At 45.9% G+C, this 27,077-nt stretch overlaps 1 protein-coding gene across 1 annotated transcript in view; it reads left to right on the top strand.

The window, feature by feature from the left end:
• The window catches only part of LOC115153939 (zinc finger E-box-binding homeobox 1), a 69,441-nt gene that overhangs the window by 25,951 nt on the left and 16,413 nt on the right, over positions 1 to 27,077 (top strand). The window contains exon 2 of the mRNA XM_029699647.1: positions 16,663 to 16,818. Coding sequence (XP_029555507.1) covers positions 16,663 to 16,818 — 156 coding nt within the window. The remainder of the gene's footprint in view (positions 1 to 16,662; positions 16,819 to 27,077) is intronic.

Below are 27,077 nucleotides of genomic sequence, written 5' to 3'. Positions count from 1 at the left end.
GTCTTTGTCCCTCTCTCAGTGTGTTTTCAGGCTGCGTCTCCATGTCAATAAAATGACTAATTCCCAGACACAGCTCATCAATATGGAGGACAGGACAGGGGCCTTTGCTTGCATGGATGAGCAGAGGGATGAATAATGTTAGCAAAGTGTCAATGTATACCTCCCCTCCCCCACTCCTCCTTCTCCTCTTTCTGTGTGTGTGTGTGTGTGTGTGTGTGTGTGTGTGTGTGTGTGTGTGTGTGTGTTTAGGAGGATCAGTGCTAGACCTACCATTAATCACTCCACCAGGGTCTTTCAGCACACCTCGCATACTGGGTTTATTAAAAGCACGAGTGTGATCGCTGATCTGGCTGACAAAACACACGCACACACACACACACACACACACACACACACACACACACACACACCCCGCAGATTTACACGAGTGTCACACTCGCACCTCACGCAGCTGCAGCAAAACCTACACATCCACAGACTACCATCCACAGACTCACATCCACAGACTACCATCCACAGACTGACATCCACAGACTACCATCACCACTAGTCAGCCTCACATTGGCGTGACCGGTCTAGATGCTTGTCTTTCATTTTGCGTAGAACACTCTTTATATCCTGGAAAGGAAGGCCACTGTTTACGGTCACGTTGCCTCATGGAATTCCCCTAGGCCAGGGACGTTCACTTCACACATTCAGTGCTCTGTGTGTTCATTGGCAGCCACCGTACTGACCTCCTGATAGAGGACAGGGGACATGGAGAAATGTAATCAGAACTGAATTTGGTTTTAGGCTAGATCAGTATTGATAGTTCATATCCTTGACTTCTCTATGTTTCTGTCAGGTTCTGTCAGATAGGTGAGGCCTGCATAGAGTAGAGCAAGGCACTCATTAATGGTTGGACTCATTAATGGCTGGGTCAGAGGCTGGCAGGGAGGCAGGGAGGGAGGCAGGCAGGGAGGAGGGAATGAGAGATCTGTGCCTATCGACTGCCCCCAGAGAGTGTCGATGCTCTCTTCGATTTCTGCCACAGAAAACGAATGGTTTCTCTGCCAGTGCTAAAGCCCCCCACCCCCTGCACACACACACACACACACACACACACACACACACACACACACACACACACACACACACACACACAGAAACACACACACACACACACACACAGAAACACACACACACACACACAGAAACACACACACACAGACAGACAGACACACACAGACACACACACACACACACAGGCACAGACACACACACACTTCCATCTCCAGTGTATAGTGCAGCACTTATGGGGTGCAATGGACAAAAGGCAGTTGTCAGTATGTCAATACCTGACGACAGAGCTTACCTGCTCGGTCAGCCATTTGACTGGGTTGTTCACATCAGCACCAGTCCAGGGAAAGAGGGAAAGGGCACTCTTGGTTTGTCATTCTAATGTTGAGAAATCATGGGGGTTTTGCATCACCTATAGACATCCACTGAGTACAGAGTGTCTTCAGTCACAAACACACAGCACACAAGACATCGTCAGGGAAAGGCTTTGTAAAGTCAACCCCGTCATCACTTTCTCTCCCACGCCTCTTTTAACAAGACAGATTTCCCCAGCCAGCCGACGGAGGGTTTAAGTGATGGTTGTCCTGGTCATTTAGGTGTAATGGTATGAGCTTTGCTGGTTGACCGCTCTAGTGATCGGTGCAGGGGTATAGGGGTATAGGGGTATAGGGGTAGGGTTGAAGGATAGGGTAGGCTGGTGCTGCATGGGGCTGGAGGGGCTTAACCCAGCTTGATAGCCCAGTGAGGGGGCACTTGGCCTGGGGCAGAGTGGTAGGGAGGTGTGGGGGTCTGTGGGGGTCTGTGGGGGGTATGGTAGGGGTGACAGAAGGGCCCTTTGTTGATGAAAGTTTATGACCCTTTCTTACAGCTCTGCCCAATAACAAGTGGCTAATGTCACTTGACAGGAGAACAGCAGGACAGCTTGAAGCGTTGTGAAGGGAGGGGGCGGGGTGTGTAACTAGGAAGTGAGGTCATCAGATGGTCCTCAGCTGACATTCTAGAACCGAGAGAAAGGGGAGATTTCTCAGACATAAATGAAAAAGTTGTGTCTATGCAGTTTGTGTTGGTGTCAGAATTAGTTAACCTAGGATGTCCACATGAATCCTGGTCGTCAAGGTGTCATAGGTGTGCTGATCTGGTCATTCTAACGTGCAGGTTGCAAGGGTTGTAAAAATACAATTTAGCAGACAAACAAAGTCACTTCTGCTTAGTTATTTCAGCATTTCCTCCTGTGTCAGTATGTGTGTGTGTGGGTGAGTGTGTGTGCACGGGTGTGTGTGTTTTAGCGGCCTGTGTGTTGTGGTTGTGACCTGCCCCTGGGGCTCTGCTCAGCGAGGCATCTGTCATGCCGCCTGACTACAGCCCTGCCACCGCATCAACATCTGACCTTTAACTGGGGGACCAGGGAACCACAGAGAAGAGATGGATAGAGACAGGGTTACATGGACTGCCACCATCACTACAGCCACCCTGGCACTGGTGCTCTGTCTCTCCTCTCTTGTCTCCCAGTCTGTCTATCGTTCTCTACCTCCCTCTCTGGTCGTCGTCTCTCAGACCATCTCTCTCTTTCACTCTGGCAGACTATTTCTTCTATTTCGTTTTTATTCTGCTTTCTTTTTCTGTTCTTACTCTCCCTCTCTCCCTCTCTCCCTCTCTCTCTCTCCCTCCCTCTGCTTGGCAGAGCAGGGAGTCACAGACTCTGACTGTTTGTGACACTGCCTCCCTCCAGGCTCAGATGAGCATTGTATCTGACAGGCCAGCTTTGTCTTTTTAAGTCATTAGCAGTTTCTTGGTGGATTCTCCCCTCCTCCCCTCCACCCCTTCCTCACGCCCCCTGTCACATAGCCCCCCCCCCATCTTCCCTCATCGTTTTTGTTTTATCTCTCTGTCTCCTCTTTACCCTCCATCTGTAGCCAGCGCCCCAGGGGGAGATGGGGATAAACACAGGGGCAGGAGAGCTCGGCTCTGTGATATGGAAGTGATTTCAGATGTCACTTTATTAAGAAAACGACAGAGGTGTGTATGTGTGTGTCCGTGTGTGTGTGTGTGGAATCTGCATGTGTGTGTCCATGCCTTTTAACAGGATTTTCCTAGATCTGGCAGGTCGGTGAAGTGTGTGACTGCTCTGCTGACTGTTATTGCTTGGACTGCACAGAGCCCAGTAGTCTAGTACTGTACTGCCTGCTCTTCCCAAATCAACTGTGAACCTGTTGTGTTCCATTAGCAGGAGTGAATTGGCTTGACAGGGTGTTGTGGAGGTAAAGGACAATACTGATGACAATAGGGATGTGGGTCTGTATTTGTGTAGTGTACATGTAGTGTTTGCTGCTGTGGAACGGTGGCATCACACCACCTGCCCTACATACTTCTCACCTGACGTCCAAAGGCCTTTCCCCCCCGCACCCTCTGCCTTACTCTAGTCTACCTCCTGCAGAGTCCACCAACAAGGATCGTTGGGCTTGGAATGTTCAGACACCTGCTCATAGAATGCAACAGCTGAGTGCTAGCCTGGCCTAGCTTCACGCTTGAGCCATGTATAGATGGGTTAGCTGACGATGTCACGAAAACGATGTGTATGCTTCAATGGGGCAGAAGACTGTGTAGCTAGCAACAGCGGCAAGAAACTGCCATGTGGGGAATCGTAAGTGGCTCGTTTCAGCTAGTTTTCTCTTGTTCTTCATACCATGTCTTGTTTTGAGGTGTTTCGACTGATTTCATTTCAATGCTAATATGGCAACAACAAAAAAATTGCAAGCTAGCTAACCAACAACTGCAACAATGTATTTGAGAGACAAACACATTTGCACAACGAGTACTTATGTTATGTTATGTTTTCAATAAACATTGGAGACGGAATATAGTTTATACACTGTCAACAATCTAAGCCAACGCGGTCTGTTTTGCTCCATAGTTGCACACGCGTCGGGTTTTGATTCTAAACGACCAACCCGTCTGTTAGGGGACAGGAACAGTGTATGGACGGACTATGGAGCAAACTCTATAGCTATTCAAAGGGGTGAGCTCAGAGCTGCAGTTGAAACAGCTGATCTGATGCTACTTGATGATAACGCCCCATGCATGTGTGTTCAGACAACCAACGACCCATCACTAGGGGCCTGAAAAGCCCCAGGAAGCTGCTCTAATTATAACTTCAGACTCCTCTGTCCTCTCGCTCCAAGTATCAGTTGGGGAGGGGGGGGTCCAAAGGAAAAAGAGCATCGCGCTGTGCACTCACTGCCCCTGTCTGTCTCTCTCTGTGAGATCTCGGAGTGGAGACAACCACTGGACAACATCTTCTGTTGCCTCCTGAAGGTGGAGTGGTTTGAAGTAGTGCAGTAACTACCAGTGTCTTTAACTGCTCTGTCAGTGTCTGTGGAGCTGTTACAGTGAAACCCTTCCCTCTAGAGGTGTTGCAATTAAACCTATCCCCCAGGAGAGGAAGAGTTGTTTATCCAGGTGCGCTTTCACAATATTTGGATTGCTGTGTTGCCTGTGTTGTTGTTTTTAGTAAGTGGAGCCATCAGGTTTCTCTCCCACTGACTGACTAAACCAAATTCGCTGGAGAGGTTTTGAAAGGTAGAAAGGAGAATTCTAGAAAAGGAGAGGCAGAGAGACTTGGTGAGAGAAACAGAGCAGGCAGACCAGACGAGAGGTTGCTGGAGCGGGTCAGCAGGTACATTACCTCTCCCAGGCTACACCACCAGATGTTTCTTCTCTCCTCTGCATCTCACGGCTCTGCTAGAACCATCACACCTTGGCTTTGTATAGACAGGCTATAAAAGACAGGACAGCCTCCAGCCAGTACAACATTAATCAATGGAACGATAACATCAGACCTCAGTATGGACCTGCGTAGGAGCTGAGCTTGTGTGTGTGGGGTGGTTGTTTGCGGGGAATTTTCATATTCAGGTGTAAAGTGCTGGGCTTAGTGACTCGGTTGGCCTATAGGTGTACGCGTATGACTGCCCACTTCCTTGCAGCTTGTCCCTGCTGTTACTAACATGGTGAGGTCATGTGACTCAGCGTGCCGCATCTACTGCTAATAGAGGTGGAGGGATTTTTACATGGCAGGCGTGCCATTTATCAGTTTTGTGTAGGCCACGGAATACCGACATTCCCCCTGCCCGCGTACCGTAATGTACTGCCATACACACACATTCCCCCTGTACGCGTACCGAAATGTACTGCCATACACACACGTTCCCCCTGCCCGCGTATCGTAATGTACTGCCATACACACACATTCCCCCTGCCCGCGTACCGTAATGTACTGCCATACACACACATTCCCCCTGCCCGCGTACCGTAATGTACTGCCATACACACACGTTCCCCCTGCCCGCGTATCGTAATGTACTGCCATACACACACATTCCCCCTGCCCGCGTATCGTAATGTACTGCCATACACACACATTCCCCCTGCCCGCGTACCGTAATGTTTCTGCCATACACACACATTCCCCCTGCCCGCGTACCGTAATGTACTGCCATACACACACATTCCCCCTGCCCGCGTACCGTAATGTACTGCCATACACACACATTCCCCCTGCCCGCGTACCGTAATGTACTGCCATACACACACATTCCCCCTGCCCGCGTACCGTAATGTACTGCCATACACACACATTCCCCCTGCCCGCATCCGTAATGTACTGCCATACACACACATTCCCCCTGCCCGCGTACCGTAATGTACTGCCATACACACACATTCCCCCTGCCCGCGTACCGTAATGTACTGCCATACACACACATTCCCCCTGCCCGCGTACCGTAATGTACTGCCATACACACACATTCCCCCTGCCCGCGTACCGTAATGTACTGCCATACACACACATTCCCCCTGCCCGCATCCGTAATGTACTGCCATACACACACATTCCCCCTGCCCGCGTACCGTAATGTACTGCCATACACACACATTCCCCCTGCCCGTGTACCGTAATGTACTGCCATACACACACATTCCCCCTGCCCACGTACCGTAATGTACTGCCATACACACACATTCCCCCTGCCCGCGTACCGTAATGTACTGCCATACACACACATTCCCCCTGCCCGCGTACCGTAATGTACTGCCATACACACACATTCCCCCTGCCCGCGTACCGTAATGTACTGCCATACACACACATTCCCCCTGCCCGTGTACCGTAATGTACTGCCATACACACACATTCCCCCTGCCCACGTACCGTAATGTACTGCCATACACACACATTCCCCCTGCCCGCGTACCGTAATGTACTGCCATACACACACATTCCCCCTGCCCGCGTACCGTAATGTACTGCCATACACACACATTCCCCCTGCCCGCGTACCGTAATGTACTGCCATACACACACATTCCCCCTGCCCGCGTACCGTAATGTACTGCCATACACACACATTCCCCCTGCCCGTGTACCGTAATGTACTGCCATACACACACATTCCCCCTGCCCGCGTACCGTAATGTACTGCCATACACACACATTCCCCCTGCCCGCATCCGTAATGTACTGCCATACACACACATTCCCCCTGCCCGCGTACCGTAATGTACTGCCATACACACACGTTCTCCCGCACGCGTAGCATGATGTACAGCACACACACTCACACTTCAACTCTAGCACTTACCGTAAGCGCTATACAAAGTCGGTCAGACAGGCCCATTTGTCCAGCACTGTCCTAGAAAAACACACGCGCACACACACACACACACACACACACACACATGCTCCTACGCACACACAGAGCTCGCCCACCACCCACCCACACAGTTCATTCCACTCTTTTAGAAGGTACAGATGTAGGATATTAATTTGAGCCAGTTTGCTACAGCAGGAAAATAATCCTGCAACAATATGAAATGGGAATTATTATGTGGATTATAATGAATAGACATTTTTGTAGGGGTTGATACCTTTTTCTGAAGGGAAAATCAAGTCAAATTTCAGACTTAAGAAGCATTTTAAACCTGAAATACACTACAAGTTTAAAATGTCCTGTATTGCAGGAAAGTTTTCCTGCAACAGGGTGATCAAATCAAAATCCAACATCTGTATGAGCAGCTTATTAAGGTAAGCTGTTATTGCGGTGGCTAGGGCTGTCTCACCTCTACTGTAAACAGTATGTGTGTGAGTGTAAAGGTCTTGGCAGACAGGGGCATTACTGAGGAACGTGTCTGAGCTCTGAGCTGTGGGCTAGCCCAGCTAACCTCGCTAACACCAGTTCACCTGGCCTTATTTAGAAGAGTTCTGGGGAGCCAGTCACAGACGTTACTAGCTGAGAACAGAGACTGCGTCTGTGCGCCTGTGGCTCATCTTAATGTTGTGAGAGTTAGGCCATGTGTTCTTCAGTGATTTCATGTATTTAACCGTAAACACTTCATCGAATCATTTTCTCATGTTCTGTAATGTTATGTCTTTGTTCTCTTCACCGATACAACAGGGACTTGTCTATTGTGAGAGGCCTTGGTTTTGTTAGCTACTACCTCTGTGGTATTGTGAGAAGTCATTCATTTCCTGGAGTTATTGTGAAGCCGATCTCCTCCTCGGTCACATGGCTCTACAGAACAATTCCACCCATTAGCATCTGTGGCATAGCTGTAGCGCCCATCACGACTCTACCTGAAGAGATACTGTGGGAAGAGGATGTGACCTGCGGAGAGGCTAATTAGCTTCTATGCTAAACCTGATTAGCGCCATTAAGATGACAAGAGCCTTTGTCTCCTCACTTCTCACGTGATGAATATGAAGGGCCCTCTCTCCCTCGGCAGTTCTTAGATTTGAATGATTAACTCCTTGATTTAAGCCCCCTTGGTGTCCGTGTTACAATTATGGCAACGTGGCGGTTATTCTTTTTAGGGCTAATATTAAACTTAGAATAGTGATTCAGACTTGTATGATTCTTTCTGTGTTGTGTTGGGTAGTCATGGAAAGAGACCTGATGCAGGATATGACTACACTCAGGCTATCTCCACTGAGTCTGGGGCTCTGATATGGCTGGGAGAGCCTACTTGTGGTGGAAGTGGGTGAATGGGTGAGTGTCAGGCTGGGAAGTAGTACCCTGAGAGCCTAGTGCCCTCTACAGCTGGTAGGAAGCTGTGCACTGGGTCATGGCTATAAGAAGGTAGAGGCTGATAGAGGGATCATGGATGCCCATATTATCCATGAATGAAACCAAGCTAAGCATTTTCATTTGTTTTAGTCTCCCTCGGCTCTTGTAGTGAACGTGAGAAAGCCTGAAATCGAGGCTCGTGGTGGTGAATTTATTTTTACCAAGTGAAGTGAGAGGGTGCGTTTAAAAGCTAGATTTTGTTTTGTGACCCACACTGTGTAGATGACCTTCCTGGCTGGGCTTTAGGGGGATTGTGTGCTATTGTTCTAAATAACAGGAGCGTTGCCTCAGTCAAGTACAGGGTGTCTCACCTTGAGTCTGCATACTTGAGATTTTGAATGGCATGGCTTTGTTTTCGTTTGGTTCAATTTTTTGTTGTTGTGGGTTCCGTGAGGAAAGCAAAGTAGCTCACGCCGCAGCAGACTCTGCGACGGCGCTGGTCTATTCTTTAGAGGGGGATGCCTGTGGTATTTTCACCGTCCGTTGGCTGCCTGGCTGCGTAGCTGCGTGGCCTGTGTGAGATAAATTGTACCTAATAATTTTGTGTGTGTGTGTGTGTGTGTGTGTGTGTGTGTGTGTGTGTGTGTGTGTGTGTGTGTGTGTGTGTGTGTAGAGTACCTCAGCAGAGGACTGTGTATGCTAGCAGGTTAAATTTAGAGGTGCACAATCACGTCTACAGCAGGATGTAACCTCTCCAATCACAAACTTAACACTGCTCAGCGTCACACACACACGCATGCACGCGCACACACACACGGACGCACACACACACACATACACATACACATACACATACACATACACATACACATACACATACACACACACACACACACACACACATACACACACGCAGTGCTGTAACAAAGGGCTCTGAACGTAACTCGGCTTAGTGTTCAGGATGAATGCAGAGGATTAGTATAGAGAGAGAGACACGCACACACCCTCAGATCTGTCTCTTTAAGGCCCAAACACTGTGGAGGTTTGGTTTGACATTCCAGGCATAGTTCAGACACCAAAGTACAGTATGTGTAGAGCTGCAGGTTTCTGCACTCATCCAAATACTTTTCTTACACAGTATTTTCCAATAGGAATCAACTCCACTACTGTATTGGAGTATGCATTGATGCGTGTATTGTTTGAAATCCCAACTGGTTCATCCCCAGACTGTTCCTTCCTGAAGTCCTCTCTACAGACTGGCCTAGGTGGGTAGGCCGACTGACCGTCCACCATAGAGCTAAGAAAATAAACCTGTGACATAACATCGGATCAGAATATGTAAGTCTGTTGAAGTGATCCTTCTACGATGGGGTTGCAGGGGCTTGTGAGGGCGTCAGTTAGAGCAGGGTGAGGTGATCCTTCTACGATGGGGTTGCAGGGGCTTGTGAGAGCGTCAGTTAGAGCAGGGTGAGGTGATCCTTCTACGATGGGGTTGCAGGGGCTTGTGAGGGCGTCAGTTAGAGCAGGGTGAGGTGATCCTTCTACGATGGGGTTGCAGGGGCTTGTGAGAGCGTCAGTTAGAGCAGGGTGAGGTGATCCTTCTACGATGGGGTTGCAGGGGCTTGTGAGGGCGTCAGTTAGAGCAGGGTGAGGTGATCCCCAAAGGATTGCCCACCCCCGTTTTTTACAGGCTTTTATTGGTTTAGCTTGGCAGGTGTCACAACGGGGTTTCTGAGTACCAGTGGGTATGATACAGTAGTTATGGGGCGTAGGCTGGGCAGGGCTGGCATCGGCGTGCTTTAAATAGGCACTTCCTAGGGATTCTGGGAAGAAAGGCTTTATCCGAGTTTTTTGGCGGCGTCCAAATGGCGCCCTATTACGTTATAGTGGACTACTATAGGGCTCTGGTCAAAATAAGTGCACTATATAGAGAATAGGTTACCACAAGGGACACGCAATTAAAACATTTTGGTCTGATACCTGACTGCTGGTCAGTACAGCAGAAAGGCACGTGAACGTTGTAAAGGCGTTGTGTAATGGTTGGTGAGTGTAGTTCTAGTCAGTCAGAGCTTTACCGACACCAACTTGTTAGGTCTCTTCACCTCCTGCACTAAATACTTTGTGAGAAACACAGTTTTATGCATTGGGCTTTAGGTCAACTGAATTTAACCTAACTTAACCTAAAGTTAGCCAAGTCTCTGTGGAACAAATTTCCAGCTGGTTCTGTATTTGGAAGATACAGAGCAAAGGTGACTGTAAAAATACTTTTCTTTGTGGTATTAAGTTTAAAAGTGGTAGAGCCTCCGATGGGTCATGTTGTCCGTTAGCATGCTAGTGCTAATGAACACAACTGTCTAAACATTCAGCAGATCAGGCGTCCGCGGAGAGGAGGGAGAGGGACTTCTGCTGTCTATTTGTTTTCCCTAGGTGTTACCTACCTACTGCTGTTAGAAACATGCTCTAAGCTAGTAACACTGACCATTTGGCTCAGAGGAATTTACTTCCTGTTTAGCTAATGGTCAGTGTCTGCCTATCCCCATATAAGTATATGTTCCATCTTTTTACTCTGTCAGTTTTGAGGTGAAACGAACAAACATGGCTGTTGTGTCTAGTGGGGATTTCTCTTTTTTCTCACTACCAGCAACATCAAACTACTTTGTTTTGTGTTGACTTTCGGTCTGTCATTTGTCTGAGAAAATTCGATCCGTTCTCAGTGCTGCTCCTGTGTTTTTACTGCTGACTTTAGCACCTGTACCTCCGTGACTATGGCCCTAAACAGCCTCTTGGGGCTTTAAATGAGTGCCTTTTGTTTGAGATTGAAGAGTCACTCAGCGCTTCTGCTACTCCAGCCAGAGGGTCTATACATCACCTGACTAAGCCTGACAGGATGGGGAGAGGGAGAGAGGGAGGAAGGGGGAGAGAGAGATGGGGGAGGGAGGGAGGGAGAGAGAGAGAGAGAGAGAGAGAGAGAGAGAGAGAGAGAGAGAGAGGAGAGAGAGAGAGAGAGAGAGAGAGAGAGAGAGAGAGAGAGAGAGAGAGAGAGAGAGAGAGATGGGGAGGGAGAGAGAGAGAGAGAGAGATGGGGGAGGGAGGGAGAGAGAGATGGGGAGGGAGAGAGAGAATTAGAAGAGAGAGATGATAGGTAGAGAGAGCATTTGGCCAGTAACCGAAAGGTCGCTGGTTCGAATCCCCGAGCTGGCAAGGTGGAAAAATCTGACGTTCTGCCCTTGAGCAAGGGAGTTAACCCGCAACAACAACTGCTCCCCAGGCACCTTTCTGATTCGGTTGGGTTGAATGCATTCAGTTTTACAACTGACTAGGTAATCCACCTTCTCTTTCACTAGCTGTGGAATTCTGCAGATGCAGAGCCGTGTTGACCCTGGTCCATATAACAGCCCCCCCCCTCTCTTCCTGAGCTGTGTGTGTCCCTATGGGGAGTCTCCATGAATATCAACCAGGTGTACTCTATGCAGAAACCTGACCTACCCGTGATTCTCAGTCAGCTCTGCAGAACTATTCTTGTAGATTCTAACAGAAGACGATTCCCCAGCCACAGGTTGCCACGTCTCACAAAAGGGGGGGGCAGAGAAACGGACGGACAGACAGAGATACGGACAGAGAGAGACAGACGAGAGAGATACGGATGGAGAGAGATACGGACGGAGATAGATACAGAAGAGAGAGATACGGACGAGAGAGATACGGACGGAGAGAGATACGGATGGAGAGCGATACGGACAGAGAGAGATACGGACAGAGAGAGATACAGACGAGAGAGATACAGATGAGAGAGATACGGACGGAGAGAGATACGGACGGAGAGCGGTACGGACAGAGAGAGATACAGACGAGAGAGATACGGACGGAGAGAGATACGGACAGAGAGAGATACGGACGGAGAGAGATACAGACGAGAGAGATACGGACAGAGAGAGATACAGACGAGAGAGATACGGACGGAGAGAGATACAGACGAGAGAGATACGGACGGAGAGAGATACGGACAGAGAGAGATACGGACAGAGAGAGATACGGACAGAGAGAGATACGGACGGAGAGAGATACGGACAGAGAGAGATACAGATGAGAGAGATACGGACGGAGAGAGATACAGACGAGAGATACGGACAGAGAGAGATACGGACGGAGAGCGATACGGACAGAGAGAGATACGGACAGAGAGAGATACAGACGAGAGAGATACAGACGGAGAGAGATACAGACGGAGAGAGATACGGACAGAGAGAGATACAGACGAGAGAGATACGGACGGAGAGAGATACGGACAGAGAGAGATACGGACGGAGAGAGATACGGACGGAGAGAGATACAGACGAGAGAGATACGGACGGAGAGAGATACGGACGGAGAGCGATACGGACAGAGAGAGATACGGACAGAGAGAGATACGGACGGAGAGAGATACAGACGAGAGAGATACAGACGGAGAGAGATACGGACAGAGAGAGATACAGACGGAGAGAGATACGGACAGAGAGAGATACAGACGAGAGAGATACGGACGGAGAGAGATACAGACGAGAGAGATACGGACAGAGAGAGATACAGACGAGAGAGATAAGGACGGAGAGAGATACAGACGAGAGAGATACGGACGGAGAGAGATACGGACAGAGAGAGATATGGACAGAGAGTGATACGGACAGAGAGAGATACGGACGGAGAGAGATACGGACAGAGAGAGATACAGATGAGAGAGATACGGACGGAGAGAGATACAGACGAGAGATACGGACAGAGAGAGATACGGACGGAGAGCGATACGGACAGAGAGAGATACAGACGGAGAGAGATACGGACGGAGAGAGCTACGGACAGAGAGAGATACGGACGGAGAGAGATACGGACAGAGAGAGATACCGACGAGAGAGATACGGACGGAGAGAGATACAGACGAGAGAGATACGGACAGAGAGAGATACAGACGAGAGAGATACGGACGGAGAGAGATACAGACGAGAGAGATACGGACAGAGAGAGATACAGACGAGAGAGATACGGACGGAGAGAGATACAGACGAGAGAGATACGGACGGAGAGCGATACGGACAGAGAGAGATACAGACAGAGAGAGATACGGACGGAGAGAGATACGGACAGAGAGAGATACGGACGGAGAGAGATACGGACAGAGAGAGATACAGACGAGAGAGATACGGACGGAGAGAGATACGGACAGAGAGAGATACAGACGAGAGAGATACGGACGGAGAGAGATACGGACAGAGAGAGATACGGACGGAGAGAGATACAGACGAGAGAGATACAGATGGAGAGAGATACGGACGGAGAGCGATACGGACAGAGAGAGATACGGACAGAGAGAGATACAGACGAGAGAGATACGGACGGAGAGAGATACGGACAGAGAGAGATACGGACAGAGAGAGATACAGACGAGAGAGATACGGACGGAGAGAGATACGGACAGAGAGAGATACGGACAGAGAGAGATACGGACGGAGAGAGATACAGACAAGAGAGATACGGACGGAGAGAGATACGGACGGAGAGCGATACGGACAGAGAGAGATACGGAAAGAGAGAGATATGGACGGAGAGAGATACAGACGAGAGAGATAAGGACGGAGAGAGATACAGACGAGAGAGATACGGACAGAGAGAGATACAGATGAGAGAGATACAGACGAGAGAGATACAGACGAGAGAGATACGGACGGAGAGAGATACAGACGGAGAGAGGTACGGACGGAGAGAGATACGGACAGAGAGAGATACGGACATAGTGAGATACAGACGAGAGAGATACGGACGGAGAGAGATACAGACGAGAGAGATACGGACAGAGAAAGATACGGACAGAGAAAGATACAGACGAGAGAGATACGGACGGAGAGAGATACAGACGAGAGAGATACGGACGGAGAGCGATACGGACAGAGAGAGATACAGACAGAGAGAGATACGGACAGAGAGAGATACGGACAGAGAGAGATACAGACGAGAGAGATACGGACGGAGAGAGATACAGACGAGAGAGATACGGACGGAGAGCGATGCGGACAGAGAGAGATACGGACAGAGAGAGATACGGACATAGAGAGATACGGACGGAGAGAGATACGGATGGAGAGAGATACGGACAGAGTGAGATACAGACGAGAGAGATACGGACGGAGAGAGATACAGACGAGAGAGATACGGACAGAGAGAGATACAGACGAGAGAGATACGGACGGAGAGAGATACAGACGAGAGAGATACGGACAGAGAGAGATACAGACGAGAGAGATACGGACGGAGAGCGATACGGACAGAGAGAGATACGGACAGAGAGAGATACGGACAGAGAGAGATACAGACAGAGAGAGATACGGACAGAGAGAGATACGGACGGAGAGAGATACGGACGGAGAGAGATACGGACGGAGAGAGATACGGACAGAGAGAGATACAGACGAGAGAGATACGGACGGAGAGAGATACGGACAGAGAGAGATGCAGACAGAGAGAGATACGGACGGAGAGAGATACGGACAGAGAGAGATACGGACAGAGAGAGATACAGACGAGAGAGATACGGACGGAGAGAGATACAGACGAGAGAGATACGGACGGAGAGCGATACGGACAGAGAGAGATGCGGACAGAGAGAGATACGGACGGAGAGAGATACGGACAGAGAGAGATACGGACAGAGAGAGATACGGACAGAGAGAGATACGGACGGAGAGAGATACAGACGAGAGAGATACGGACGGAGAGAGATACGGACAGAGAGAGATACGGACAGAGAGAGATACAGACAAGAGAGATACGGACGGAGAGAGATACGGACAGAGAGAGATACGGACAGAGAGTGTGGTCTGGGGAGGTAGTGTGTGGTTTTGTGCAGTGTGTGTGATGTGGGTGCAGGTGTGTGATCTGCGTTTCAGCTCTGCAGCTTGAGCCCATTGCTGACTGGGTGCCTCTCAGTGGAGAATTGATTTGTCTTGAGAGAGGCACTGTGCTGTGAGCTGGGGAACAAAGAGATGGAGAAGGGGAGCGAGAGAGAGACAGTCACCACAAGTGGAATAGAGAGAGAGAGCGAGAGACAGGTTAAAATGATGAGAGGCCGTATGAAGTGTGATTAGTCCCATGTCCCAAGCTCAATAGTACACAGATGCAAATACACACGCAAGCACACACACATCTGCTGCCGAGTGGCAGCATTATTTAATCATCACCTCTGTAGGCTGAGGCTCTCCTAGCGCTCCAACTCTGTAGCACTAGCACACACACACACACACATACACACACACACACACACACACACACACACACACACAACTCTGTAGCACTAGCACACACACACACACACACACACACACACACACACACAGATGCCCAAGTAAGCACGCCCATGCGCGCTCACACACACACACACACACACACACACACACACACACACACACACACACACACACCTCTCTCTGACAGTAATGATAGAGAGGTAAAGATGTACACATGGATGGGGGAGGGGAGAGTTCAAGGTTTACTATGGAGGCAGCCTTGGAATAGGTTATGTCATCTATAGGCTATTGGCTAGCAGGAAGCACATGAGGCCCAGTGTATGAATGTTCCCCTTTACTTTACATCACTCTTATGGGTCTGAACAAGGACTTCATTAAACATTTACAACCCATACATATCACATTCATAAACAGTACATGTTCTCCTGCTGTATAATGTCAGCATGCTAGGCTAGGCTAGCACGTCCCTTAGCATACAGCAGGTAATTAGACTTGTCAGGCCTGCTACTAGACAGAATTAATCGCATTTCCCCTTATTTCCCCATATCTCTGTGTAAACTAACACTGGAATGGAATGGAGGTCACTGGCTGTGTGGCACCTCCAGGAGAAAAAGACTGAATTTAGAGAGGTGGTTTGAGAAAAGCCTTTTTGTTTCTTTGTGTCAAGAAGACATCATTTAGGTGTCCTCTGTTTCCTTGCTTGATTGTAATGAAGTGCTTTGGCATTAGCCTTTATATGATTTGTTGGCCTGTTTTCTGATAAAAAAAAATGGTAAACTGCTGGCATGATTGACTATATTCCAAGATTGGAGACCGTTCTGCTAACTTATACAGCACCTTCCATCGTCCTTGTCCAAAATCGCGCCTCACTTCTTGTCACATGGAATGACACTGGAGAGACGAAGCAGGTACGGGGAGTCAAACATTTAATAAGGAACGGACATGGAACGAGACAGGAACAGCGTCAGCAAACAATTAACAAAAAAAACAATTAATGCAGCAGTAGGGAAGAGAGCAAGGGAACTGACAAATATAGGGGAGGAAATAAACAGGTGATGAATGAGTCCAGGTGAGTCCAATATTGCTGATGCGCGTGACGAGGGAAGGCATGTGTGCGTAATTGATGATGGCAGGAGTGCGTAATGCAGGGCAGCCTGGCGCCCTCAAGCGCCGGGGGGGGGGGGGGTGATGGGGGGGGAGCAGACGTGACACTTCTATCATGGTAATCGTTGATAGGCAGTGAAATGACCAACCCCTCTCTCTCTCTGCAGTAACCATCTACAGTAATGTGGTGAGGACCCCTGGCTCAGACTCAGATGATGAGGACAAGCTGCACATCGTGGAGGAAGACGGAAGTCTGGCAGACGGGGCAGACTGTGACAGTAATGTGCCCAGTGAAGATCACAACGGAGACCGCTCAGATGAAGGTTAGTTGATGCTGGTCGCTCACACACAAGCACACACATACACACACACACACACACACACACACACACACACACACACACACACACACACAAAGATCTCTCTCTCTCTCTCTCTGTCTCTCTGTCTCCTTCTCCATGTCTGTTTCTCTGTGTGCAACATTTGGTGACTGTCTGCTGTTCTAATACAAATCTATGAATACTTATTCTTCCTTGCACTGAACTCAGTAAAGATGGCGTCACTTAAGAATGCACTGTCACAGAAAACTGTAATTTTACGAATTATCAACAGTAAAAAAAACTCTGAAACATTTAACTGCAGCGTACTGTAAATGATGGTGCATTGTGGGAAAATTGCTGTATTTCGAATGGTACTGTAATTCCACACCAGCCTTGGAATAGTTTATGTTAACTGAAAACAGTGCCGTACCGTATCTTTGGAGAGCCAAAAACCTTTTGAGCACTAGTGTGTACATGGTATTCTTGTTTCTGGCTCGTTAACGTATTTTGAGGTGTGCCTTGTAAGAGGCTATATTTCTTGCACCTGTTAGTGAGAATGCTGTACCATTTTAACTCCTAGTGTTCCATCAGTTTAAAAAGTATAGGGGACAGATTAGAGTGGCAGCAAGTCTTAAACCTGCAATATGTAAGTTTTTGGGTGGCCCGACCAAATTAACATAGAAATGTGAGTTATAGATCTGTCATTCTCATTGAAAGCAAGTCTAAGAAGCGGTAGATCTGTTCTATGTGCACTACTTTTATGCTTCCCGTTCTTAAGTTTCGTTCTTGCGTCTTTTACTTTCAGTTTTGTACACAGGCTTCAAATAGCTGAAAAGACAATATTTTGGGTTATTGAAAAGATATTTCAAATCAAATGTTATTGGTCACATACACATGGTCAGCAGATGTTATTGCAAGTGTAGTGAAATGCTTCAAGGCGTTTAGATGGTACAATGATTTTCTACACATTTAGGCAAACTATCACAATTTTAGCATCTAAGAAATGGAAGAGTGATTTCTGCATATTGCACCTTTAAATGTTTGAACATTTTGCCATGTAATTTTGGTCTGTTTTGTCCTGTAGTCACTGCCCGTTTGGAAGCCTTTTTTAAGGCCTCTATAAGTGCAAGTGATATAAGACACAAATATGAATTAATATGCTGTAATGTGTAAACACTTTATCAAGCAGCCAACCTGCTTGCACCAATCCCTTGTAATTACAGTAAAATACTGTGAAATACAAACCCCTCCCCTCACTCATTCATTCATTCATATTTTAATTCCAGTTACGGTAGCATTTACTTTTTTTACAATATAACACAGTCAATTTTTACGGTAGTGTAAAATACTTTGATACCGTATTTACAGTGCCTTCAGAAAGTATTCATACCACTAAACTTATTCCACATTTTGTTGTGTTACAGCCTGAATTCAAAATGGATACCCCATAATGACAAAGTGAAAACATGTTTTTAGAAATGTAAGCAAATTTATTGAAAATGAAATACAGAAATATCTCATTTATATAAATATTCACACATGTTAGAATCACATTTGGCAGTTATTACAGCTGTCAGTCTTTCTGGGCAAGTCTCTTAAGAGCTTTGCACACCTGGATTGTACAATATTTACACATTATTCTTAAAAACATTATTCAAGCTCTGTCAAGTTGGTTGTTGATCATTGCTAGACAGCCATTTTCAAGTTTTGCCATAGATTTTCAAGCCGATTTAAGTTAAAAACTGTAACTGGGTCACTCAGGTTGCTTCAATGTGGTCATGTTAAGCAACTGCTGACCTTGTGTTTTAGGTTATTGTCCTGCTGAAAGACAAATTTGTCTCCCAATGTCTAGGATTTTGCCTGTACTTAGCTCTATTCCGTTTCTTTTTATGCTAAAAAAAATCCCTAGTCCTTGTCGATGACAAGCATACCCATAACACCACCATGCTTGAAAATATGAAGAGTGGTACTCAGTGATGTTGTGTTAGATTTGCTACAAGCATAACGCTTTGTATTCAGGACATAAAGTGAATTTCTTAGTTATTTTTTTTGCTGTATTACTTTAGTGCTTTATTGCAAACAGGATGCATGTTTTGGAATATTTTTATTCTGTACGGGCTTCCTTCAATTCACTCTGTCATTTAGGTTAGTATTGTGGAGTAACTACAATGTTGTTTATCCAGCCTCAGTGTTTTCCTATCACAGCCATTAAATTCTGTAACTGTTTTAAAGTCACCATTGGCCTCATGGTGAAATCCCTGGGCAGTTTTCTTCCTCTCCTGCATCTGAGTTATGAAGGACACCTGTATCTTTGTAGTGACTGGGTGTATTGATAACACCATCCAAAGTGTAATTAAACACTCTAAAAGTCTTAACCCATGAGGGGGTGTATCAAAAAAAAAAGCAATTATTTGATAAAATATTGAATTTGGCCTTCACTGCTATAGAGCATCAAAATGCATTGAATAACACATTCATAAATGAACAAAACATCTAAAAAATTTATTAATCATAAGGAATAAGGTTTTGAAGTGTCTGTCCAATATCTAGGAGATATAAGAAAGCTCAGGAATGGTTTTAGTATTTTTGGACACATATTTAACCCCTTATTTTTTTGGGCACAAAACTACCTCCATATTTCCATTCATTTGTATGGGTTACCTTCAGACGAGTCCCGTGGCACTTACGGTGGTCGTAGAGCAAAACGGAAAAAGTGTTCATGAGTCTTCCCTTTCAACAGTGTGGTCATAATAGTTTTTAGGTCAAACCGTTCGGACGCTACGTACGTTTTCGTGAGAAGACACATTTTCGGGATGTCTCATGGTCTGCACCACTGTAGCTTGCCCACCTTCCACCGCAGACGTGGAAGGCCGACATAGGCGGATGTGGTGGATTGAGACGCAGCCCATGTAAAGAAACGGACGGATTTTGATGGGGATTTTTAAAATAATGTTGCTTAGATTGACACACGGGTTCGTCAATAGATTTTAATAACTTCACCATATTCAATGTCTGCTTTTTTTTTGTACCCATCTACCAATAGGTGCCCTTCTTTGTGAGGCATTGGAAAACCTCCCTTGTCGTTGTGGTTGAATCTATGTTGTATGTGTGGAGTACAGAGAGAAGGTAGTCATCCAACAATCATGTTAAACCCTATTATTGCACACCGAGTGAGTCCATGCAACTTATTATGTGACTTGTTAAGCACATTTCTACTCCTGAACGTATTTAGGCTTACCATAATAAAGAGGGGGTTGAATACTTATTGGCTCAAGATATTTCAGCTGTTCATTTTTTTATTAATTTGAACAACATTCTTTTAACCTAATTCCACTTTGACATTATGGGGTATTGTGTGTAGGCCAGTGACACAAAATCTCAATTTAATCCATTTTAAATTCAAAATGTGGAAAGAGTCAAGGGGTGTGAATACTTTCTGAAGGCACTGCATATTACAGTTGGTGTACTGTACGCCACTGAGCCTCCTCTGTCTCTGTCAAAATCATGGCAACCCCTTTACAGTGAACCTAACTGGGCTCTGCCTGTGTGTGACTGTGAGATAGTGAAAGAAAATGGGTACTACAGGCTGCAGGGTTAACACTAAGACAGGAAGCCTGGTATTTATGCAGGACAATGCCACCAGGGCAGAGTCCTTCAACTTACTAAAATAGACCGGTGGCAAAAGGCCACGTTGAGAGCTGTATGTTGCTAGTGGGCGTTAGAGGGCTGTGCCGCTCTGTGACTGAACTGAGCTTTACTTTACGCACACACTCACACTCGCACAATCCTACATACAGACACACACACACACCTACACACGTACACCTACACACGTATACACACTTGCAAGTGACATCACTGCGGGAAGGGTCTGATGTCAGGTCCCAGAGCACAACAATGTGAGGTGTTAAAGGATGTTAACATTTCAACAGCCGCCCCAAGGCCATCTTGCAGGGAGCATTAGCTCATGGTGTGTGTACGTGTGTGTGTGTATGGTTCTAGGGCCTGTGCCAAGTGTGTAGTGTATATGTAATGTAACAGGTTTATTTAATGGTACATGTCGTTTACAGGGCTATTTAGTTTGGATTGTTGCTTATATGACACTGGTTCAGTTGGCTCGGTGTGTTAGCCAGTGGATGACGTGGGAGGGACTGATGTCGTGACAGAGTTGTGTTTATATGACTATGTAAACATACTTATAGAACAGTGTGTTCTTCGCAGGTTGACGTTTATTGTCATGACTCTTGCCCTGGAGGCAGAACTCGTCTGTTTCCACTAGATGGGCTAGGTGCAAAGTCCAAATTGTCTATATCATGAAAACAAACATTTACTTTTTGGTCTTCATTTAAGGTTAGGGTTAGGCATTATGGTTACCAGTGTGGTTAAGGCAAGGATTAAGGTTAGGGTTTTTGTATTACTTTGTGGCTGTGCAGCTAGTGACCACTCTGCAGAGCTGCCTCCAGTACATGAGTCATCTCAATAAATGCCAACCTACGTGTTCTTCATTACATTTAGTTGGAAAGATGAGTTTGGTCATCAGTTTAGCTCTCAATACAAAACAGATTTGTGTATTATTTTATGTGGACTGCCTGTGATGCGGACAGTTTTGACGGTCTCAACAGCTCTCTCAGACCTGACTGACCTACTCCCCAGACATATCACTCTCATCAACATAATCCATATCCACCCCTCTCCATCTGCTCGCTCCCTCTTAAAGGGAAAGTTTGGGAAGAATAATGTCATTGGTTTTGGCCAGGTCATGAGAACATTAAACACTTCAAAAGCATGAGTTATACTGAAACGGCCTAAGCCCAAGGGAGCTGGCTTCTGGCCAGGTCCATGCCTGATCAGGCACTTTCCTTCTCCCTCCCTTATCTCTCTCTCTCTCTCCCTCTTAATTATCGCTCTCTCCCGCTTTCTCTCCTCTCCCTACTCTCTTTCTCTCCTCTCCCCCTTCTCTCTCTCTCTCTCTCTCCCTCCTCTCTCCCTCCTCTCTCTCCTCTCTCTCTCCCTCCTCTCTCTCTCCTATCTCTCTCTCCTCTCCCTTCTCTATCCTCTCCCTCCTCTCTCTTTTCTCAATTACAATTAAATTCAATTCAAAGTGAAATAGAAAGGGAAATAGATAATAAATAAAAGTGATATACACAATATAAAATGAACAGTAAACATTACACACAAAAGTTCCAAAGGAATAGAGACATTTCAAATGTTGTATTATGGCTATATACAGTGTTAAAACGATGTGCAAATAGTTAAACTACAAAAGGGAAAATAAATAAACATAAATATGGGTTATATTTTCAATGGTGTTTGTTCTTCACTGGTTGCCTTTTTCTTGTGGCAACAGGTCACAAATATTGCTGCTGTGATGGCACACTGTGGTATTTCACCCAATATATATGGCAGTTTATCAAAATTGGATTTGTTTTCAAATTCTTTGTGGGTCCGTGTAATCTGAAGGGAATATGTGTCTCTAATATAGTCATACATTTGGTAGGAGGTTTGGAAGTGAAGCTCAGTTTCCACCTCATTTTGTGGGCAGTGTGCACATAGCCTGTCTTCTCTTGAGAGCCAGGTCTGCCTACGGCGGTCTCTCAATAGCAAGTCTGTACATAGTCAAAGCTTTCCTTCATTTTGGGTCAGTCACAGTGGTCAGGTATTCTGCCGCTGTGTACTCTCTGTTTAGGGCCAAATAGAATTCTAGTTTGCTCTGTTTTTTGTAGATTCCTTTTAATGTGCCAAGTAATTATATTTTTGTTTTCTCATGATCTGGTTGGGTCTAATTGTGTTGCTGTCCTGGTGCTCTGTTTGTGTTTGTGAACCCCAGGACCAGCTTGCTTAGGGGACTCTTCTCCAGGTTCATCTCTCTGTAGGTGATGGCTTTGTTATGGAAGGTTTGGGAATCACTTCCTTTCAGGTGGTTGTAGATTTTAACAGCTCTCTTCTGGATTTTGATAATTAGCGGGTATCAGCCTAATTCTGCTCTGCGTGCATTATTTGTTGTTTTACGTTGTACACGGAGGAATTCTGCAGAATTCTGTATGCAGAGTCTCAATTTGGTGTTTGTCCTAGTTTGTTAATTAATGGTTGGCCAGCGGACCACAGACTTCACAACCATGAAGGGCAATGGGTTCTATAACTGATTCAAGTATTTTTTGCCAGATCCTAATTGGTATGTCAAATTTGATGTTCCTTTTGATGACATAGAAGGCCCATCTTGCCTTGTCTCTCAGATCGTTCACAGCTTTGTGGAAGTTACCTGTGGTGCTGATGTTTAGGCCAAGGTATAGTTTTGTGTGTTCTAGGGAAACGGTGTCTAGATGGAATTTGTATTTGTGGTCCTGGCAACTGGACATTTTTTGGAACACCGTTATTTTTGTCTTACTGAGATTTATTGGCAGGGCCCAGGTATGACAGAATATGTGCAGAAGATCTAGGTGCTGCTGTAGGCCCTCCTTGGTTGGGGACAGAAGCACCAGATCATCAGCAAACAGTAGACATTTTACTTCAGATTCTAGTAGAGTGAGGCTGGGTGCTGCAGACTGTTCTAGTGCCCTCGCCAATTCGTATATATATATGTACAGTTGAAGTCGGAAGTTTACATACACTTAGGTTGGAGTCATTAAAACTTGTTTTCAACCACTTCACAAATCTCTTGTTAACAAACTATAGTTTTGGCAAGTCAGTTAGAACATCTTTGTGCATGACACAAGTCATTTTTCCAACAAATGTTTACAGACAGATTATTTCACTTATAATTCACTGTATCACAATGCCAGTGGGTCAGAAGTTTCCATACACTAAGTTGACTGTGCCTTTAACCTCCCTGTGCGAGGTGGGATGCGTGGCGCGAAATACAAATACCTCAAAAATGCTATAACTTCAATTTCTCAAACATATGACTATTTTACCCCATTTTAAAGACAAGACTCTCGTTAATCTAACCACATTGTCCGATTTCAAAAAGGCTTTACAGCGAAAGCAAAACATTAGATTATGTCAGGAGAGTACCCTGCCAAAAATAATCACACAGCCATTTTCAAAGCAAGCATATATGTCACAAAAACCAAAACCACAGCTAAATGCAGCACTAACATTTGATGATCTTCATCAGATGACACTCCTAGGACATTATATTATACAATACATGCGTGTTTTGTTCAATCAAGTTCATATTTATATCAAAAACCAGCTTTTTACATTAGCATGTGATGTTCAGAACTAGCATACCCACCGCAAACTTCCGGTGAATTTACTAAATTACTCATGATTAACGTTCACAAAATACATAACAATTATTTTAAGAATTATAGATACAGAACGCCTTTATGCAATCGCGGTTTCAGATTTTAAAATAGCTTTTCGGCGAAAGCACATTTTGCAATATTTTGAGTACATAGCCCGGCCATCACGGCTAGCTATTTTGACACCCACCAAGTTTGGCCCTCACCAAACTCAGAATTACTTTTAGAAAAATTGGATTACCTTTGCTGTTCTTCGTCAGAATGCACTCCCAGGACTTCTACTTCATCACCCAATGTTGTTTTGGTTCCAAATAATCCATAGTTATATCCAAATACCTCTGTTTTGTTCGTGCGTTCAGGTCATTATCCGAAGGGTGACGCGCGAGCGCATTTCGTGACAAAAAATTTCAAAATATTCCATTACCGTACTTCGAAGCATGTCAAACGCTGTTTAAAATCAATTTTTATGCTATTTTTCTCGTAAAATAGCGATAATATTCCAACCGGGCGACGTTGTATTCATTCAAAGGCTGAAAGAAAAAAATTGAGAATTCTCATGAACGCGCAGCTCCAGTGTCACTGTTCCCAGGCTGACCACTCACAAATTCTCCTGCTGTTCTTCGCCCAGAGACAGCAGACACCCCATTACACTTTCTGGCGCCTTCTGAGATTTCCAAATGCCTGAAGGTACCACGTTCATCTGTACAAACAATAGTACGCAAGTATAAACACCATGAGACCACGCAGCCATCATACCACTCAGGAAGGAGACGCGTTCTGTCTCCTAGAGATGAACGTACTTTGGTGCAAAAAGTGCAAATCAATTCCAGAACAACATCAAAGGACCTTGTGAAGATGCTGGAGGAAACAGGTAGAAAAGTATCTATATTCACAGTAAAACTAGTCCTATATCGACATAACCTGAAAGGCCGCTCAGCAAGGAAGAAGCCACCGCTCCAAAACTGCCATAAAAAAGCCAGACGACGGTTTGCAACTGCACATGGGGACAAAGATGGAGAAATGTCCTCTGGTCTGATGAAACAAAAGTATAACTGTTTGGCCATAATGACTATTGTTATGTTTGGAGGAAAAAGGGGGAGACTTGCAAGCTGAAGAACACCATCCCATCCGTGACGGGGGTGACAGCATCATGTTGTGGGGGTGCTTTGCTGCAGGAGGGACTGGTGCACTTCATGGAATAGATGGCATCATGAGGGAGGAAAATTATGTGGATATATTGAAGCAACATCTCAAGACATCAGTCAGGAAGTTAAAGCTTGTTCGCAAATGGGTCTTCCAAATGGACAATGACCCCAAGCATACTTCCAAAGTTGTGGCAAAATGGCTTAAGGACAACAAAGTCAAGGTATTGGAGTGGCCATCACAAAGCCCTGACCTCAATCCTAATGACAATTTGTTGGCAGAACTGAAAAAGCGTGTGCGAGCAAGGAGGCCTACAAACCTGAGTCAGTTACACCAGCTCTGTCAAGAGGAATGGGCCAAAATTCAACCAACTTATTGTGGGAAGCTTGTGGAAGGCTACGCGAAACATTTGACCCAAGTTAAATAATTTAAAGGCAATGCTAGCAAATACTAATTGAGTGTATGTAAACTTCTGACCCACTGGGAATGTGATGAAAGAAATAAAATCTGAAATAAATCATTCTCTCTACTATTATTCTGATATTTCACATTCTTAAAATAAAGTGGTGATCCTAACTGACTTTAAACAGGGAATTTTTACTAGGATTAAATGTCAGGAATTGTGAAAAACTGAGTTTAAATGTATTTGGCTAAGGTGTATGTAAACTTCCGACTTCAAATGTATATATATATATATATTTATATATATATATATATATATATATATTATATATATTTGACCTTTATTTATCTAGGCAAGTCAGTTAAGAACAAATTCTTATTTACAATGATGGCCTAGGAACAGTGGGTTAAGTGCCTTGTTCAGGGGCAGAACGACCGATTTTTACCTTGTCAGCTCGTTGAAGAGGTTGGGGCTCAAACTGCATCCCTGTCTCACCCCACGGCCCTGTGGAAAGAAATGTGTGTGTTTGTGTACGTGGATTTTATAATGTCGTATGTTTTTCCCCCAACACCGCTCAGTACGTTGTTTTCACTGAGGAAATGTACAAGTCTTCTGTTAATGATGATCTCTCTCTCTCTCTCTCTCCCTCCTAATTCTCTCTCACTCTTTCTCCCTTTCTCACACGCCAGCTCTAAGGGACTAAACTGATTAAACATAATGCGTGTCTCAGCCCTCTTCCTTGAAAACAGTTTTCTGTACTGTAGGTCAGCGTAACCATTGAACGCTGCAGCCACCCGCTAATCTTTCCGTCACTCTGGCTGCCTGGCGCTCAAATTAAAGCCTTGACGCCAGTTCTCTGACCAAGTGAGGAGAAACATACCGTAGGGGTGGTTTTCACTCTGCTGCGCTCCCTCGCTCCCTCCTTCCATTCTCCCCCTCTCTACCTGAATCATTCTTCCTGATTATATGGTATCACCGGCCCCTTGCTCGCTGTCATTACTCATTTAGTTCTAAATGAATATCCACTGTAGCACCGCCAAACCCTGCGAGTAAAACACTGCCTTAACCACCTCAGTGAACAGCCTGGATGATTATTGTTACTGAGGACTGAGGGGGAAGGAGGTATTGACTGACTGGCCATGTGGAAATAGGCAGGGTTCTTTCCACTCTGTGTGATTACTGTGTTAATAGGCATGGCTTGTATCTGCTACGGCATGGCATCTATAACTATATAATAAACCCCAGAGTTATTTCTGCTCACGTCGCAGGATTCGATACACAGTATGATGCCAATCACCTAATAGCTCTCCTGCAATGTCTCATGCGTTTCCCGTGAAGATGAGTCTCAGTAGTACATTAGAATGGGCCTTGACTCAGAATGAATACTACAGTAGGAGTCATAATACATTCCAGTAGGGCTTGTCATGAGTGGACCCTCAGTCATCAAGTTAAGAAACCTTGGAAGAACAGGA

The sequence above is a fragment of the Salmo trutta genome, chromosome 2 (assembly GCF_901001165.1).
Source record: "Salmo trutta chromosome 2, fSalTru1.1, whole genome shotgun sequence".
NCBI classification, from domain to species: Eukaryota; Metazoa; Chordata; class Actinopteri; order Salmoniformes; family Salmonidae; genus Salmo; species Salmo trutta.
Note: the sequence above shows the minus strand (reverse complement) of the source record. Positions and strands in the feature narration are given on the sequence as shown.